This window comes from Salmo salar, chromosome ssa13 (assembly GCF_905237065.1).
Source record: "Salmo salar chromosome ssa13, Ssal_v3.1, whole genome shotgun sequence".
NCBI lineage: Eukaryota > Metazoa > Chordata > Actinopteri > Salmoniformes > Salmonidae > Salmo > Salmo salar.
Window position 1 is genome coordinate 54,945,619 of NC_059454.1, and position 20,229 is coordinate 54,965,847.

General features: G+C 42.5%; 1 protein-coding gene across 6 annotated transcripts in view; it reads right to left on the reverse strand.

Moving 5' to 3' along the window:
• Window positions 1-20,229, reverse strand: part of LOC106567433 (actin-binding LIM protein 3) — a 135,116-nt gene that overhangs the window by 25,619 nt on the left and 89,268 nt on the right. For all 6 annotated transcript variants that reach the window (XM_014136674.2, XM_014136673.2, XM_014136676.2 and 3 more), the window contains exons 5-9: window positions 19,062-19,188; window positions 18,522-18,615; window positions 16,291-16,378; window positions 13,273-13,331; window positions 12,803-12,874 (exon numbers count right to left, since the gene is read on the reverse strand). In XM_014136674.2, the coding sequence (XP_013992149.1) occupies window positions 12,803-12,874; window positions 13,273-13,331; window positions 16,291-16,378; window positions 18,522-18,615; window positions 19,062-19,188 (440 nt within the window). The remainder of the gene's footprint in view (window positions 1-12,802; window positions 12,875-13,272; window positions 13,332-16,290; window positions 16,379-18,521; window positions 18,616-19,061; window positions 19,189-20,229) is intronic.

A 20,229-nucleotide genomic window follows, 5' to 3' on the forward strand; every position in this document is an offset into this window, starting at 1 on the left:
AACTAGCAATAACTTGCAGAAACAGAAGAAATGGCTGAGAATTAAATGACGTACCACAGAATGCTGCAGCAGCACGCAGAGTGTGCCACAGTATGACGCAACTTTTAAAGGAGGAACCCCTGTACTTTTTAGCATTTTGTTAGAATTCTGGTAAGTTATGTTTTTTTGGGCATTGAATATTAGTACTTTTTAAATAAATACCTGCTGTCAACTTGTGCACTAGGTAATAGATAAAGCAGATCGAGTTCATCATTTCGCCCATTACCACATTTTTCATTACGAAGCTTTTTCATTATGAAGCTTACCGGTACTAGTTTCCCAAAATAGCGGTTTGAGACAGTCACGTGTGTTTGTTAAGGCTAGGGGGCAGTATTTTGACATCCGGATGAAAAGCGTGCCCAAAGTAAACTGCCTGTTACTCAGGCCCAGAAGCTAGGATATGCATATAATTGGTAGATTTGGATAGAACACACTCTAAAGTTTCTAACACTGTTAAGATAATGTCTGTGAGTATAACATAACTGATTTGGCAGGCGAAACCCCGAGGACAAACCATCCAGGGAAACAAAAATTGAGGTCATAGGATTTCCAAATTGTTTTCTATGGGAAACCCTATTTATGAGGAACCTGGTTGCAGTTCCTATGGCTTCCACTAGATGTCAACAGTCTTTAGAAATTGGTCGATGTTTTTCTTTTCAGAAATGAAGAAGTAGTGCTATTCATTCCATGTGTCACTCTGAAGGTCCCTACTATTTTGGTGCGTGTGAACAGGAACGCGCTCTGTGTTATTTTTCTTCGGTATTGGAAATAGATTATCCCATCTTAAATTTTATCGATTATTTACATTTTAGGATACCTGAGGTTGGATTGACATTTATTATATCGTTATTTCTGACTTGTGTCACACCTGCCTGGTTGAAAAATTATTTTAATGTGTTTGTATGCGGGGCGCTGTCCTCAGATAATTGCATGGTCTGCTTTCGCCGTAAAGCCTATTTGAAATCAGACACAGCAGCTGGATTAACAAGAAGTTAAGCTTTATTTTGATGTATTACACTTATATTTCTCGTGAATGTTGAATATTGATATTCCTGTAGTCAAATCGATCCCGCTAAAGGGATTGGCGTGTGAAGGGATCACTAAGAGGTTAACAAAGAAGAAAAACAAGCAAAATATGAGCGTTGTGATGTGAGTCATTCCTGAAATTCATTACTAATGTTTGCCAGCTACAGGTGAAGTCGGAAGTTTACATACACTTAGGTTGGAGTCATTAAAACTTGTTTTTCAGCCACTCCACAAATTCCCTGTTAACAATCTATAGTTTTGGCAAGTCAGTTAGGACATCTACTTTGTGCATGACACAAGTAATTTTTCCAACAATTGTTTACAGACAGATTATTTCACTTATAATTCACTGTATCACAATTCCAGTGGGTCAGAAGTTTACATATACTAAGTTGACTGTGCCTTTAAACAGAAAATGATGTCATGACTTTAGATAGGCTAATTGACATTATTTGAATCACTTGGAGGTGTACCTGTGGATTTATTTCAAGGCCTACCTTCAAACTCAGTGCCTCTTTGCTTGATATCATGGGAAAATCAAAAGAAATCAGCCAAGACCTCAGAAAAAAATTGTAGACCTCCACAAGTCTGGTTCATCCTTGGGAGCAATTTCCAAATGCCTGAAGGTACCACGTTCATCTGTACAAACAATAGTACGCAAGTATAAACATCATGGGACCACGCAACCATCATACCGCTCAGGAAGGAGACGCGTTCTATCTCCTAGAGATGAACGTACTTTGGTGCGGAAAGTGCAAATCAATCCCAGAACAACAGCAAAGGACCTTGTGAATATGCTGGAGGAAACAGGTACAGTAAAACGAGTCCTATATCGACATAACCTGAAAGGCCGCTCAGCAAGGAAGAAGCCACTGCTCCAAAACCTCCATAAAAAAGACAGACTACGGTTTGCAACTGCACATGGGGACAAACATTTTACTTTTGGAGAAATGTCCTCTGGTCTGATAAAACAAAAATAGAACTGTTTGGCCATAATGACCATCGCTATGTTTGGAGGAAAAAGGGGGAGCCTTGCAAGCCGAAGAACACCATCCCAACCGTGTGGGGGTGCTCTGCTGCAGGAGCGACTGGTGCACTTCACAAAATAGATGGCATCATAAGGAGGGAAAATTATGTGGATATATTGAAGCAACATCTCAAGGCATCAGTCAGGAAGTTAAAACTTGGTCGCAAATGGGCGACCACAAAGTTGTGGCAAAATGGCTTAAGGGCAACAAAGTCAAGGTATTGGAGTGGCCATCACAAAGCACTGACCTCAATCCTATAGAAGATTTGTAGGCAGAACTGAAAAAATGTGTGTGTGTGCGAGCAAGGAGGCCTACAAACCTGACAAACTTTGTTTTGAGATACTTGCAGAACTTTATGATCTGGGTTGTCTGTCCTAGTAGTAAATGTTTGCATGTGCTCATTAGCGTTTGCCTAACATCCGATATGAGAACTCCTTAGTACTTGTTAGCATTTTGTTAGCATTCTGGTAAGTGACGTTTTTGGGGGGGGTTTTAAGTAAAAAATATATATAGCACCCCTTGCGTACACTACCAGTAATACCGTATATCCCGGGATGGCACATGCATGGTTTGAAGGTTTGGAAATCTGGATAGCGCCCAACCCTAATGGCCAATGATTATAATGATGATTCTGATCCAACCATAAATTAATAAATTGTGCCCCTGGCCTGAGAGGATGGAAGTTCAATATGTAGCTAGATGTAGTAGGCTGATGTTAACTAGTTGGCTCATCGTTGCCCATGAACGGAAGTTAGGCTTGGGAGCAAGCATTTTAGCCAGATTGCCTTTGACAACAAAAACTAAAAGCATGTGCTGTATATGACAGAGACTGTGTCGGCAACATGAAAGAGAGGAGGATGGCATTGGTGTTTCTCTACAAGTAGGGTGAGTCCACAGGTTTTCTACTTGAAGGCAAACACGCACACAAATCAGCACCATGGGCAGTCACATCCTATTTAGCTTTTTTTGATTGGACTATACAACATTGAAGTTTATTGTACATTGTCCCCAAAAAGATTTTTAAGAGATAAATAGATACACTGTAACAGCTGTCGTATAGAGGGGACCAAGGTGCAGCGTGTTGAGTGGTCATAATTACTGTTTATTAAACTCAGAACACTAAAGAAAATAACAAAAAGTAAACGATCAGCTAACAGTTCCGTCAGGTACTGAAGACTACACAGAAGACAACTAAACAGAATACAACTGCCCACAAACACACTAGAAAAAACCCCAACTTAAATATGATCTCCAATTAGAAACAACGCGAACCAGCTGCCTCTAATTGGAGATCATCCCAAAAACCTCCAACATAGAAATAGAATACTAGAACTAAACATAGAAATAGAAAACGTAGAAAACCACCCAAAACACCCCCTGTCACGCCCTGACCTGCTCTACTATAGAAAATGACATCTTACTAGGGTCAGGACGTGACATACACATTTTAAGAGCCCCCTTCTATCAAGCATTATTGTTCAGGAAAACATTGTTCACTACTGGTCCACACATACGTGACGAAGTGGATGATTATAATAATGCATATAAAATGTGGTACATGTTAGTGTAGGCCTACACGTCTATGCAATATAGCCTATAGTAGTGACGATTATTTATGTAGCCGTGCCAGTAGCCTATGTATCAGTCTGCAAGAGGGACTCATTAAATGTATTCGTAATCTTAATTTACAAGGTTTAAGCTGCACTTATCTTCTCTTCACAACACATTAACACAATAAATGTAATTGTACTTTTCAAATAAAAAAATATATACACTACATAACAAAAAGTATGTGGACACCTGCATGTCGAACATCTCATTCCAAAATCACTGGCAATAGTATGGAGTTCGCTCCCCCTCTGCTGCCATTTCAGCCTCCATGTTTCTGGGAAGACTTTCCACTAGATGTTGGAGCATTGCTGCGGGGACTTGCTTCCATTCAGCCACAAGAGCATTAGTGAGGTCGGGACTGATGTTGGGGCGATTAGGTCAGAGCTCTGTGCAGGCCAGTCAAGTTCTTCCACACCGATCTCGACAAAGCATTTCTGTACAGACCTCATGTTGTGCATGGGGTCATTGTCATGCTGAAACAGGAAAGGGCCTTCCCCAAACTGTTGCCACAAAGTTGGAAGCGCAGAATCGTCTAGAACGTCATTGTATGCTGTAGCGTTAAGATTCTCCTTCACTGGAACTAAGGGGCCTGGCCCGAACCATGAAAAACAGCCCTAGACTATTATTCCTCCTCCACCAAACTTTAAAGTTGGCTCTTCGCACTGGGGAAGGTAGCGTTCTCCTGGCATCCGCCAAACCCAGATTTGTTCATCGGACTGCCAGATGGTGAAGCGTGATTCATCACTAAATAGAACGCGTTTCCACTGCTCCAGAGTCCAATGGCGGCGAGCTTTACACCACTCCAGCCGACGCTTGGCATTGCGCATGATGTTCTTAGGCTTGTGTGTGGCTGGTCGGCCATGGAAACCCATTTCATGAAGCTCCCGACGGACAGCTTTTGTGCTGACATTGCTTCCAGAGGTAGTTTGGAACTTGGTAGTGAGTGTTGCAAACGAGGACAGACGATTTCTGTGTGCTGCGCGCTTCAGCACTTGGCGGTCCCGCTCTGTGAGCTTGTGTGGCCTACCACTTCGCGGCTGAGCTGTTGTTTCTTCTAGGCGTTTCCATCTCACAATAACAGCACTTACAGTTGACCGGGGCAGCTCTAGCAGGGCAGAGGTTTGACTAACTTGTTGAAAAGATGGCATCCTATGACGGTGCCATGTTGAAAGTCACTAAGCTCTTTAGTAGGGCCATTTTACTGACAATGTTTGTCTATGGAGATTGCATTGCTGTGTGCTCGATTTTATACACCTGTCAGCACCAATTTGAAGGGGTGTCCACATGCTTTTGTATATATTGGGTATCTCAGCTAGGATTCAAACTTGCCGCAAACATCAAAAATCACCAGGAACCAGGATCACAACACTGAGCTATTCATCCAATTGAAAATTTGTGTTTTAGTAACTTTGATTAGCAGAATGTGCTGTTTGACTGCTGTTAAGGATGCTGTTAAGGATGCTCTCATGTGTTCTATGACGTCCAACTACATTAACGATTTTAATAGGTTGATACGGAATTTGAATTGGATCTAATCACAGCTACCTGGTGAGGATAGCATAGGGCCAGAGAGAAAGATGACAAAGTGGCAAAGTTTCCCCTACATGCTTATGACAAATCCAGCTAATCTTTTCAATAAAGTGTAAGAAAACCAGATAACATTAGTAAAATAAAGGTTAAATTAAAAAAAGATTAGTTAGCTAGATAAGGTTAGCATGCTAGCTAGCTACATTAACAGATGTCAGTGCCCTACATGTTATTATTTCTCCACTTCACATGGAAATCACCACAACATTCCCATCCTCAATTCTGGAATTTGTATTAGCAGCCTGAGTCATTCTTCGTAGGTAGAACCTAAAGGACAATTTACACTATAGGCCAGGAATTATGTCGAAATAGGGGCAGCATTGCCCTCTGGTGGGGGCCTTTAAACTTTTTCTAATGTTATGGTCTGTTTACATATATTTCAGAGGCTATATATACAGAAAATGTGTATAAATCCTGCATAAACTGTATTTTGAATTACATGACACATTTTGGTGAGAAAATAATTATATTGCACAGATTTCTGATACATCACATGCCTTACTATTATTCCTGCATAAGTGAAAGCAGGAAATGCACCACCTATGCCTCTACTGCCATTTATTCAAATGGCAAATGTGCATAAAGATGGCAGAATTCAGATATGATGCCATTGTTTTAGCACTATCCACTGGGTTTTTAAACTACTGTCACGCCCTGACCATAGAGAGCCCTTGGTTCTCTATGGTGTTGCAGGTCAGGGCGTGGCTAGGGGTGTTCTAGTTTTTTCATTTCTATGTTGGTGCTCTTGGTATGGTTCCCAATTAGAGGCAGCTGATGTTCGTTGTCTCTAATTGGGGATCATACTTAAGTTCTCCATTGTTCCCACCTGGGTTGTGGGATATTGTTTTGTTGAGTGCTGATGTGCGCTCTGTTACTTCACGGTCGTTGTTTGTTTATTGTTTTGTTTAAGTTTCACTAATAAAAAATGTGGAACTCGAATCACGCTGCACCTTGGTCCGTCTATCCCAACAATCGTGACAACTACAGCAATAAATCAGCACAATCTACTTTTTTTACTATTATTTTTTTTTTTAATTGCCGGCATCTTGAAGCTAAAATTGGGGCCATGTATACTCTGCTAACGACCATACAAAAAAAGAGTAACAGAATGATATATATTACGGAAAACTTAGCAAAAATTAGGAATTTGTGGTAAGTGCATGAGGGCTGCCATATTTATGCAGCTCCGCTATTAGACTGGTTGGGATTTCTCCCTGACAACAATGGCTGCCATTTCCATACCATTCGGGAACTTTGAGGGTTTATGACATAGTCCCTCTATCAATTGACTAGGTTGTTATTAATAAAATGTCACAATAAGATGCAGAGCATTCAATTTGCTTGCTGAGGGGCAAGGAGACCCCCAGCTCCGCTAACACCATTGACAACTGCGTGGCATTGTCAAGGGATTGTTAAATAAATGTTAACTATTTGGTTGTAACATCATCACCTCCTGAAGAGCATAGTCAGAACTACACATTTCTGATTATTCCATGCCAAACAATTGTTACCGGTTTCTGGAAGCTAGGCGTATGTTGCACATCACTACTTTACAGGAGAGACATTTGAATGTCATTTTTTATTTATTTATTAAAATGCATTTTTTGGCAAAAATGCCTTCTGGAACATGTGCACTTTCATGTGCCTTAATAACAAACGTGCATGCCATCTGTAAATAAAATATAAATATAAATAAAATGGTTAAATTACAAGCTGGCTTGCTAGCTAACGTTACGTGTATGATCTGTGTAGTAATATTATTTGCATCTCAGAACTCCATTTGCATTGCTAGTTATAGCCTAATGTTAGCAAGCTAGCTTGCTAACATTGAAACTAGTTGGTTAGCTTTAGCTACCTGCAGATTCATTCTACAGCATTTCATGCATGGTGGCATAGCTATGACAATCTGTTTGTATTGCTAGTAGTATGGGTTGGGATTATGGTTCATTGTTTAGCTAGCTAACTAGCTAGCTAGCTACATGTCTAAACAAAAGACTCCACTTCGCCAGTGACCCATCCACTTAGCTAGATGTGTCTGGGGGGTAGTTATAGCATTTCTTTCACATGACCCATCAATTTAGACAAGTGTGTCTGGGTAAGCATCATCTAAAAATGATAAAATATTTAGATCTAGAGACTTTCTATTTTTGATATTGCTACTATGTAAATATATCAAGTAATCATTTAGCTGTATTGTTTACACCTTCTATATCCTGTGCACGTGACAAATAAACGTTGATTTTATTTGATATAGTGTGTGTTTACCAGAGACGGTAATGTGAAGAACAGCATGACTGCACCAATGTCAGATTAGGATATACTGTAGCTCAAGGATCAGATAAAGTGTATTTTTACCTGGAGTTTTTCCTTATTGTAGGCTACTACTTTCACCACTTTTAGTTTTTAAATATTTGGTTGTTTACACTACCTTCATCACTCTTTAACACATGCCCTCACGTGAATCCTTAAAGAGATGGGTGGGGCTAAGGCTTTAAGACGCTGAATCGCTGTAGACAAAAAAGAGCCCTCAAGTAGCTGTACCAAAACATTCAAGGGCCATTTTCTCAAAGTGGGGTTATAAGTTTATCAACTTTTAAAGCATAATTACTTTCCTATTGTTCCTCAACTGCAGTGTATGATATACATGAAAAAACATTTCAAATTTTGCAACATAAGACGAATCGGGTTGTGCACATTTAGCCCTATCATCAATTATACATCAAGTAACTGCATGCTTTTCATGATCAGTAAAGATTAATTGATCATGTCATTTCAGATACGTGAGCATAGCCTCACAATATCTCTCAAAATGTACCACCATTAATTTGATAGTTGAGTGGTTTAGGTTAAGTTCCCATCCTACTATATGCGGGCTCTGCCTGTCAAGCAGCAGAAGGGCACATTTGCCGATGTACTCTTTGTTTACCTTGCAAGCTACCGGTTGAAACATTGTACAGTTGGCTAAACATATAGTGGTAAGTAGACCTAATATAAATATATACACAGTACCAGTCAAAAGTTTGGACACACCCACTCATTCCAGGGTTTTTCTTTATTTTTTACTATTTTCTACATTGTAGAATAATAGTGAAGACATCAAAACTATGAAATAACACATATGGAATCATGTAGTAACCAAAAATGTGTTAAATAAATCAAAATATATTTTATATTTGAGTTTCTTCAAAGTAGCGACCCTTTGCCTTGATGACAGCTTTGCGCACTCTTGGCATTCTCTCAATCAGCTTCATAAGGTAACCTGGAATGCATTTCAATTAAACAGGTGTGCCTTGTTAAAAGTTCATTTGTGGAATTTGTTTGAGCCAATCAGTTATGCTGTGACAAGGTAGGGGTGGAACTGTATACAGAAGATAGCCCTATTTGGTTAAAGACCATGTCCATATTATGGCAAAGAGCTCAAATAAACAAACAGAAATGACGGTCCATCATTACTTTAAAAGATGAAGGTCAGTCAATACGTGAAATTGCAAGAACTTTAAAAGTTACTTCAAGTGCATTCACAAAAACCATCAAGCGCTATGATGAAACTGGCTCTCATCAGGACCACCACAGGAAAGGAAGAGCCAGAGTTACCTCTGCTGCAGAGGACACGTTCATTAGAGTTACCAGCCTCCGAAATTGCAGCCCAAATAACAGACACATCTCAACATCAACTGTTCAGAGGAGACTGCGTGAATCAGGCCTTCATGGTCGAATTGCTACAAAGAAACTACTACTAAAGGACACCAATAAGAAGAAGAGTCTTGCTTGGGCCAAGAAACACAAGCAACGGACATTAGACAGGTGGAAATCTGTCCTTTGGTCTGATGAGTCCAAATTTTAGATTTTTGGTTCCAACCACTGTGTCTTTGTGAGACACGGAGAAGCTGAACGGGTGATCTCTGCATGTGTATTTCTCACCGTGAAGTATGGAGGAGGAGGTGTGATGGTGTGGGGATGCTAGAAATGATTTATTTAGAATTCAAGGCACACTTAACAAACATGGCTACCACAGCATTCTGCAGCTATACGCCATCCCATCTGGTTTGGCCTTAGTGGGACTATCATTCATTTTTTAACAGGACAATGACCCAACACTTCTCCAGGCTGTGTAAGGGCTATTCTACCAAGAAGGAGAGTGATGGAGTGCTGCATCAGATGACCTGGTCTCCACAATGCTCCGACCTCAACCAAATTGAGACGGTTTGGGATGAGACGGACAGCAGAGTGAAGGAAAAGCAGCCAATAGGTGCTCAGCATATATGGGAAATCCTTCAAGACTGTTGGAATGCCAGGTGAAGCTGGTTGACAGCCAAGAGTGTGCAAAGCTGTCATCAAGGCAAAGAGTGGCTACTTTGAAGAATCTAAAATCTAAAATATATTTTGATTTGTTAAACACTTTTTGGTTACTACATGATTCCATATGTGTTATTTCATAGTTTTGATGTCTTCACTATCATTCTACAACGTAGAAAATAGTAAAAATAAAGAAAATCCCTTGTATGAGTAGGTGTGTCCAAACTTTTGACTTGTACTGTATATAAACTCAGCAGAAAAAGACATGTCCTCACTGTTAACTGCATTTACTTTCAGCAAACTTAACATGTGTAAATATTTGTATGCACATAACAAGATTCAGCAACTGAGACATAAACTGAACAAGTTTCACAGACATGTGCCTAACAGAAATGGAATAATGTGTCCCTGAACAAAAGAGGGGTCAAAATCAAAAGTAACAGTCAGTATCTGGTGTGGCCACCAGCTGCATTAGGTACTGCAGATTTGCCAGTTCTTGCTGTGAGATGTTACCCCACTATTCCACCAAAGCACATGCAAGTTCCAAGACATTTCTGGAGGGAATGGCCCTAGCACTCATCCTCCGATCCAAAAGGCCCCAGATGTGCTCAATGGGACTGAGATACAGGCTCTTCGCTGGCCATGGCAAAACACTGACATTCCTGTCTTGCAGGAAATCACACACAGAACGAGCAGTATGGCTGGTGGCATTGTCATGCTGGAGGGTCATGTCAGGATGAGCCTGCAGGAAGGGTACCACATGAGGGAGGAGGATGTTTTCCCTGTAACGCACAGCGTTGAGATTGCCTGCAATGACAACAAGCTCAGTCCGATGATACTGTGACACACCGCCCCAGACCATGACGGACCCTCCACCTGTAAATCGATGCCACTCCAGAGTACAGGCCTCGGTGTAATGCTCATTCCTTTGACGATAAACGCGAATCCAACTATCACCACTGGTGAGACAAAACCGCAACTCGTCAGTGAAGAGCACTTTTTGCCAGTCCTGTCCAGCGATGGTGGGTTTGTGCCCATAGGCGACTTTGTTACCGGTGATGTCTGGTGAGGACCTGCCTTACAACAGGCCTATAAGCCATCAGTCCAGCCTCTCTCAGTCTATTGCGGACAGTCTGAGCACTGATGGAGGGATTGTGCGTTCCTGGTGTAACTCGGGCAGTTGTTGTTGCCATCCCGTACCTGTCCTGCAGGTGTAATATTCGGATGTACCGATCCTGTGCAGTTGTTGTTACACATGGTCTGCCACTGCGAGGGCGATCAGCTGTCCATCCTGTCTCCCTGTAGCGCCGTCTTAGGCGTCTCATAGTATGGACATTGCAATTTATTGCCCTGACCACATCTGCAGTCCTCATGCCTCCTTGCAGCATGCCTAAGGCACGTTTACGCAGATGAGCAGGGACCCTAGGCATCTTTCTTTTGGTGTTTTTCAGAGTCAGTAGAAAGGCCTCTTTAGTGTCCTAAGTTTTCATAACTGTGACCTTAATTGCCTACCGTCTGTAAGCTGTTAGTGTCTTAACAACCGTTCCACAGGTGCATGTTCATTAATTGTTTATGGTTCATTGAACAAGCATGGGAAACAGTGTTTAAACCCTTTACAATGAAGATCTGTGAAGTTATTTGGATTTTTACGAATTATCTTTGAAAGACAGGGTCCTGAAAAAGGAACGTTTCTTTTTTTGCTGAGTTTATTTTTGTAATTATACCCCTGTTTTCGTGATATCCAATTACGTTCCAATTACAATCTTATCTCATCGTGCAACTCCCCAACGGGCTCGGGAGAGACTAAGGTCGAGTCATGCGTCCTGCGAAACATGACCCGCCAAGATGCGCTTCTTAACACCCGCTCGCTTAACCCGGAAGCCAGCCGCACCAATATGTCAGAGGAAACACTGTTCAATCGAGGATCTGAAATCAGCCGGGCAGAAGCCTGGATCGCCACAAGGAGTTGCTAGAGCGCAATTAGCCAATTAAGGCCCCCCCCCCGGCCAAACCCTCCCCTAACCCGGACGACGATGGGCCAATTGTGCGCTGCACAGTCACGGAGAGTTGTGACACAGCCTGGCTGTAGTGACGCCGCAACACTGCGATGCAGTGCCTCAGATCACTGTGCCACTCGAGGAGGCCCCCTAATATAATTTTGTATCCAATTAGGCCTACCTAGCAAAGTTAGCAAACTTCCCCGTTTTTTACATTGTTATAAAGAGTGTTTAATCCCGATTTTTGCTGACAGACATGATACGTTGCATTGATTGATGGACCACGTCAAATTGGCTAGCTAGCTAAGAAAGGATTATGTCAATTTGACTAGTTAACAAGCTAACTTTTAGTGGATAAACTAGATGGCTATATCCAAATATAGTTTCATTTGCTTGTCATCTATAGTGGTGATGACAGTAGTCCGACTGACAACTTCACCAGGACAAAGACTTTCCAAAAGCTTAATCTCTGATGAAGCAAGCTAAATGCTTAGCTAGCTAGCTAGCTAAATGTGAAATGGATAGGCTACCCTCACGTATCTGAAATTACATGATCAATTGAAAAGCATACAGTTACTTACTGTATAACTATGATGATAGAGCTAAATGTAGAATCATGTGGAAATGTGTAGTTCTGACTATTCTCTTCAAGAGGTGATAATATTAAAACCAAATAGTTATAACATTTATTTAACAATCCCTTGAAAAACGGCACGTGGTTGTCAATGGTTTAGCGGAGCTGGGGTTCTCCTTGCTCCCCAGCAGCCTAATCGAACGCTTGGCACCGTATCGTGACGTTTTATTGATAACAATTTAAAGGACCTCTATTGGCTCGGCCCACACTCAACTCAACGACAGCAGACGTCTCTAAAAAAGATCTTTACCATGGTTGCTTTCCTTTACAATGTAATAGAGTATACCCAAGGTCAGCTTCACAGTGCAACAGTCAACAACGGAGAAAGTATGTGAACCTACTTTAACATACATCACTAATACATTGGATATAACAAACACTGTTGTCTCAAACAGACATACAAACACCTGAAGCAAACCACATAAATGACATAAACACATAACTGCACATGGTGGACTGTCGACCCATGTGAATGACTGATGGCTCTGAGTAACAGGTCCTGCAAAGAGGGCTACACCTCCAGGACAGGCTGGCAGCCAACAGGTGTACATGTAATCAAATAACCATGGCGACAGACTACTCACACAGATGACGCGGCTCGGGGAACCGATGCTGGAGCCAGGGGGGGAAATGGAGGCCTCAGAGGTACGTCTTAACTGTGGGAACAAACACACACACACACACACACACACACACACACACACACACACACACACACACACACACACACACACACACACACACACACACACACACCATGTGTGTCAGAGTAAGCCTGCAGAGGCCAGACTACTGCTGAGGGAGACAGAAACTGACAGAGGCAAACCAACCAACAACAACACCCCTGCATTTACCTCAGATCCTCTCCCGAGTCTGCTCGATTATACCCCAGCCTGACACGACATCTTATTCCAAGAATAGGAACGAGAGGGATTCAGTTCAGACTAAACTGCAGGAGTTTCTAGGAGGATATAGTAGTGTAATAGTGGTGTTCTATAGTTGAGGTCAAAGTGTTCTAACAGGAAGGGAGACAGAGACACAGGGTTCTACTCACCCTGAGTTTCTTCTCCAGCCGCGCTGCTTGTTTACACATGGGATGCCACACCTCGGAACCTGTAGTGGAGACACATTCGCAATCAAACATACGGTTGTAAAAAAAAATAACTTCACATTCATTCCACTACACAACGGCTATTGCAATTACAATACTGTAAAAAAAGCACTGGGGTGCTTTTTATTATTGATAACTGGAGTAGAAGGCCACAGTTCTTCTGCGGTTCACAGCTCAGAAATGTTTTTACAGTGTGTCGCGTGTTCGTAAACTTTTTAACACACACACATCAAACGCATGTGACAGTAGATCAGCACTTCTCAACAACAGCCATACATCAAAGGTGACCTAGAGTACATATCTCAGAGAGGCTTGGAGGCTGAAGTCGTAACTCTCCCTCTCTCTTTTCCCTCTCTTTCCCCTTCCTCTCTCACTCTCTCTCGCGCGCTTTTTCACGCAAGCGCACACGCACGCGCACGCGCACGCGCACGCACACACACACACACACACACACACACACACACACACACACACACACACGCACACGCACGCACACACAGGGTGATAGACTAAAAGGTTATTTCATTCTAGTTCTTCCTGGGAGGGATGGAAACACTAAACCACTAATGTCATGCTCCTCCTCAGTGCTCCTCAGTGCATATTAACTGCTAATGAGAGAGTACCAGGTACTTCCTCTCGTACATCCGGTTTCCCCAGCCTCTAGGGCGATACACCACTGTTCCTGTACGCGGGACTGAGTGGCTGCCTGCCTGGATATCACGTTCCACATCAGAAGCATTGCGGGAAGTCGGTACAGAATGCAGCATTTGGCCTCCAGTCAATTCAATTAGGATTTCATGCTTACAATCTACAGTTAATATCAGTCCTATAAATCTAGCACAGCCATAGATAGGCCTAGAGCACGATCTGTGGTAATCAATAGTCCACCCACCATGCATTTGACGCTCAACAGCACCTAGGCCTATCTCCCTCAATCGATAGTTAGACCCCTTCAAAACTTCCCGCATGAATGTTGTGAGAGGAAGTCTCCTCCCTAGGTTTCCTAACACAACCTCGGTAACCCTATTTGTGAATGAAGGGTTACAGGAAATAAATCTAATTCGCATCAACCTTTTACAAAAATGCATTAAACTTAAAAAAATAAAAAATAAAGAATGCTTTTCACCCCACTCTGAAAATAGGTAGAAATACTGTAGCTACACTATCTAAATAGCGAAACCTGAGCGGTAGCAGCCTTCAGACAGAAATAAATCAGAACCAAGGCTCTATAGATGTTCTTTTTCTCACAAATTCGAAATGACAAAGTATCAATGGCAGCCGATGCTGAATTATTTGACACAATTTACATAAATACACTGTGCACAAGAAAATCCTCAACACAATAAAAACTACAACTTAAATAGATATATTTAGGAAAACCGTCAGTGCTGAGGGTAAGACAGGTAGTCCATAGCTTAGTGGTTGAGCAGCATAGTCATGTATGGTATCGTGCTGCTTTGGTCGCGCTTGGTTCTGCACCTGATGGGTTTCAACATTGTCGAGGACCGGGTAACACGACGAGAGATGGAGGTGTGTTCGGGGACAGCACTTGGTGGTAGGGGGCCGGATTGAGGAGGGTCTTTGCAAACTCTACGTTCAGGTTTTCCCGATATGTTTGCAGGGAGGGCAGACTGGGGCAGCTGTAGCCGTTGTATTTTATGCCCAGTATGATGGCTATACCCCCCCCCCCCCATCTGTAAATTGGAGAATTTTGTTGGATAATTCTTTCTAACACCTGAAAGGCTTCTTTCTACCTCCAGTAGGTTAAAGGAAAACATATTATGCGCTTTGCATCATATGATGCAAAATGTATCATACTGGCTGTATGTCTCTATTTTGAAAGTTATACACTGTATCTTGAAAAACTTGATTGCTGACATGCAAATCATTTTGGGACTATATACAATGGACTAATGAAACAAATACCAAAATATCGTTTTTGGGTGGAATTTTCCTTTAATGTTGTTGAGGAACTTCCAGTGTTGTACAGCCGGGTCGCTTGCTGCGGTGTTGACATACGTAGTGAATATCAGGGGCCCAAGCAATGGAGGAGGCCACATGACATGCTCTGAAGGATCAATCTCTACCTTTAACAATTTGCCATGCAGTCAGAGTGTGTTGGATTGATTCACTGGCCTTTGTTATGTGGCTGGTAATTGAGTAGCTCCCTGAGCTCCGATCACTCAGCCCTCCTTGATGTCCCCCTCTTAAATTAACCTTCCAGGGGAAACATAACCTTGGGGGCTGCATGCTCTTGTGTTACAATATGCTAATGGTGTGTGTTAGTGGTCTCGCCGTGATTCAGAGTAGCATGTTAATGATGTGGAGTAGCATGGGTTAGCATTGTCTGACCTCTGGAGACTGTGGCAGTGTCCCTATGCCCTATATAGTGCACTACTTTTGACCAGTAGTGCCCTATATAGAGAATAGGGTGGCCTCTGGGATGAAGACTGCATATAATGATGGAGCTAACGGGCGATGAGAAGCCGGCAGACCACTTTAACATTCTTCACAGTGAGCTATAGTAGCTGAACAGAGTGTACTGTATTGAGTGGCCATCAGAGGCTCTGTAGAAGAGTCAGTTAAGGCCAGTCTATTCAATTATGTACAGTATCGCTGTGATCAATAATGGTGGGAGACTGTTTATGAAACTGTCATAATTCAAAGTAATGGCAGGCCAAGGCCCTGCTGAATAACAGTCTGAAGTGAGGAGTTTGTCCGATTCATCCTATACTGAGTTTTGGAAGTGCATGATGTCTGGAAATCCATTTTAGAGAATGGATGTTACTTTGTGTTATTTTAGGGAAGGGTTATTATCACCCAAGAGCAAATTACCACTGGATGATTGCACAAGTGAATAGGGCTCACCATCAAAGTGCATTGTGCATTAAAGTTAATCATACAGCACATCAAAGTAAATCATGATGTTACTATCGTCGACAGGAAAAGAGCCTTACTTACCTGTAAGGTACATCTCCTCTCCTTCTGTAAACATCATCTGACAGCGGGCACAACGGGCACAGGTGGGGTGGTAGTGCTTTCCTCCTGCCTGAGAGACGGAGAGGCAGAGAGACAAAGAGACAGAGAGACAGAGAGGCAGAGAGGCAGAGAGAGAAAGAGAGAGAGAGAGAGAGAGACAGAGAGAGAAAGAGAGAGAGAAAAAGAGAGATAGAGGCAGAGAGAGAGAGAGAGAGAGAGAGAGAGAAAGAGGGGCAGAGCGAGAGAGAGAGAGAGAGAGAGAGAGAGAGAGAGAGAGAGAGAGAGAGAGGGGCAGAGAGAGAGAGGCAGATAGAGAGAGGGGCAGAGAGAGAGAGGGGCAGAGAGAGAGAGAGAGAGAGAGAGAGAGAGAGAGAGGGGCAGAGAGAGAGAGGGGCAGATAGAGAGAGGGGCAGATAGAGAGAGGGGCAGAGAGAGAGAGGGGCAGAGAGAGAGAGAGAGAGAGAGAGAGAGAGAGAGAGAGAGAGGGGGCAGAGAGAAAGAGAGAGAGGGAGAGAGAGGGGCAGAGAGAAAGAGAGAGAAGAAAAGAGCAACCAGTGAAGAACAAACACCATTGTAAATTCAACTTTATTCAAATTTATTTTCCCTTTTGTACTTTATCTATTTGCACATCATTATTATAGCCATACTATGACATTTGAAATGTGTCTATTCCTTTGAAACTTGTGAGTGTAATGTTTACTGTAAATTTTTGATTGATTATTTCACTTTTGTTTATTATACGTTTCCCATGCCAATAAAGCCCTTTGAATTGAATTGAGAGAGATAGAGAGAGGGAGGGAAGGAGAGAAAGGTAGGGATGGATGAAGAGAGAGATAAAGAGAGAGAAAGAGTGAAGGAAAGAGAGAGGGAAAGAGAGTGAGAGAAAAAGATAATAATATCATTGGGAGTGGATTTCAGAAGATATAAGACGGTTCCAGCCCAGGTGATTTTAGGCACGCAGGTGAGAAGATGGAAAAAGAGAAAGAAGAGAAAAAGCATGTAAGTGATGGATGCTACTCAGACACAGCTCCAGGACACTCCAATTCCACTCTCTTCCAAAGCAATTTCATAATCACTCAGTGATTATGTCAGTTTCAATTAGCCACTGTGTGTCCAAGGTGTGCCTTTCACAACGTTTTATACACACACTCCAGTCGATTCACAGTTCACAGCCTTCTCATAGAAAATGACAGGCACATCTGATCTGGTGCAGAGAAGAGAAGGTTCCAGTATTTTTAAAAATGTCCCTCTAAAATGATTTGTAATTTTAGCAGAGCAGATATCTGTTAAGAGTATATTGCATTATTCTACAGTCACCTACAGAAAAACACAAAACGAGCAGCACCAATACACCCATACGTTTCTCTTTAGGGAGTGAAATGATTCTGGATGGATTCTAGCAGTGAGACAAAGAACCTCAGTCATCACATACAAATACAGTATAGCGCTACAAGTTAAAAACAGTTAGTTCTAACACCACAAAGAGATGGAAAGCGAGCCAGCTGAGTCATCTTGGATCATTTGGGGTAAATGCTAAATGTGTTCCTGTGAAGCCTCTGAATGTCTTCCACTCCTCCTAAAATGCATGTCTGTGTGCGTGTGTGTGTGTGTTACAGTGTCCCACCTTAAGGTGCAGGGGTTGTCAGAGGCCCTCATGTTTAGACATGATGACAGAGCATTAAAAGCCTCTCTATTTTTAGAGCTGTGACGGCACGCAGTCTGCATACATTTGCTCTCGTCTGCACTCAGCGCATTCAAGGAGCCTGGATTGATTTCAACTCAACAGCACTAATCATATGCATGGACATTATGACTGGCAATACAGCGATACCTTTGATGGTGTCATAGTATTTTGTTCATTTGTATTCTTTAGTGTGATTTCTAAGAAATACCAGAGTACTTTACTTATTTAATGTGGTTCATATCAAGACAAAACAAGAGGTTGATTTTCACTTCCCCTCCATGTCTGTCAAGGTTTGATTCTTTAAAATTAGATCGACGCCAAGATTACAAAACTGCTGTCTTGTCTGTGAGGTAATGAATAGGCACTACACACACTTAATGCAAAGATTGATGCTGATGTCTCATTCATAAATCAATGCTTTGTGGTGAAGTTTGTCATTGGTTTATAATTAGTGAGCGGTCGGAAGCAGTATGAGATGAGGTCACAGACAGACAGACAGACAGACAGACAGACAGACAGACAGACTCACCTCAAGCACTCTGCCACTGATGTATCTGATACACGTTGCACACTGGATGCCAAACTGAGCGTGGTAGTCAGTCTCACAGTACGGAATACCATCCCTGAGAAAACACACACACACACAGATAAACACACACGTAGTAGTCAGTAGCTAGTCTTTCAATTAGTCAAAAGACAATGAAAACAGTCCATTATAACAGATGGATACAGTTTATGGATGGCATGTCGCGGCTATGTGTGCAGTAAATGTGCAGTGCAGTATATGTATGGGGTGGCAGCGTAGCCTAGTGGTTAGAGTGTTGGACTAGTAACCGAAAGGTTGCAAGTTTGAATCGCTGAGCTGACAAGGTACAAATCTGTCGCTCTGCCCCTGAACAAGGCAGTTAACCCGCTGTTCCTAGGCCATCACTGAAAATAAGAATTGGTTCTTAACTGACTTGCCTAGTTAAATAAAGGTCAAATGTAGGAGGATTCTTCGGAGGAAGATACTATTGCTGTACTTCTAGTACTTTACTGGTATTGTGACGTTACCACAGAGTGCACCTACTTGCTGATGTACTCCCCGGTCAGCACAGTGCCACAGGTCTGACACTTGAAGCAGCTGACATGCCACTGCTTCTCCAAGGCCAGGAGGGACTGGCCATGTTTGATCTCCTCCTTACAACCCGCACAGTCTGAGAGAGAGAAGAGAGAGACGCCTTTTTAAATATTTCTTACACCGCTGAATTCACATTAAAATAAGCCTACAATATGCTAGTGTGATGATGTGGGGACGGGAGATGGAGAGAGAGAGAGAGAAAGATTGAGATGAACAGAGAATAAACAGAGAATGAAAATGGAAGAGCGGCAAGATGGGGCTAAAACAACATTGAACCAAACGTATTCTCTCCGGTAAGGAATCACAAATATGCATCAGATCGGATGTGATGTACTATCCAGTACAGATACAGTCTAGAGCATCAAGTAGCTCTACTGGAGGCTGTGGGTGTAGTGAGTGGAGGATAGGAGTGGGCAGAGAGGAGCAGAGCAGAGGGAGTTATGGCAGACGATGACTCATGGCCGTGACGGGGGAAGGTTGCATTTATTGTCATTAATCTTGCCCTGGAGGCAAAACTGCATTTTAAACCTAACCCTAACCTTAACCACACCGCTAACCCTAATGCCTAACCTTAAATCAATTGTTGTTTTAGTCCATTTTTACGATATAGCCAATTTTGACTTTGCAGTTGGCCCATCTAGTGGAAATCGCTCAGTTCTGCCTCCAGGGCAAGATACATGACAATAAACGTTGGAAAAGGGTCGGGCTCCCATTTGTGATCATTTAAGCTCGACGTCTCGCCTGTCCCCCACCCCTGCTCTCCTCCCAGAGAGAGAGAGATGGAGAGTCCTACTCCAAACTCACCTATACTGAATGTATCATCCTTTACACTCCACAAACATCTTGAGTTCGGTCATGCCTGTACATTTTTCACACTCCAGTCTCAGGTCACAACGGACACACCCAGGGCTCCTCAGTCCTCATTTGTGATATGACTCTGCTGCCTGCTGTTTGGTTAACAGGTGTTTCTCACCACTCTGGCTCAGTGCTGTTTGTCAGGCCTACTCTGCCTGGCACATCCACACCCATACTGAGCGTTTAACACTCTGGCTGTTCTCAGATAAAACAGTATCTTCCAGCTAATAACCATAGGGAAATGGCTTTGCTGGACAGGCAG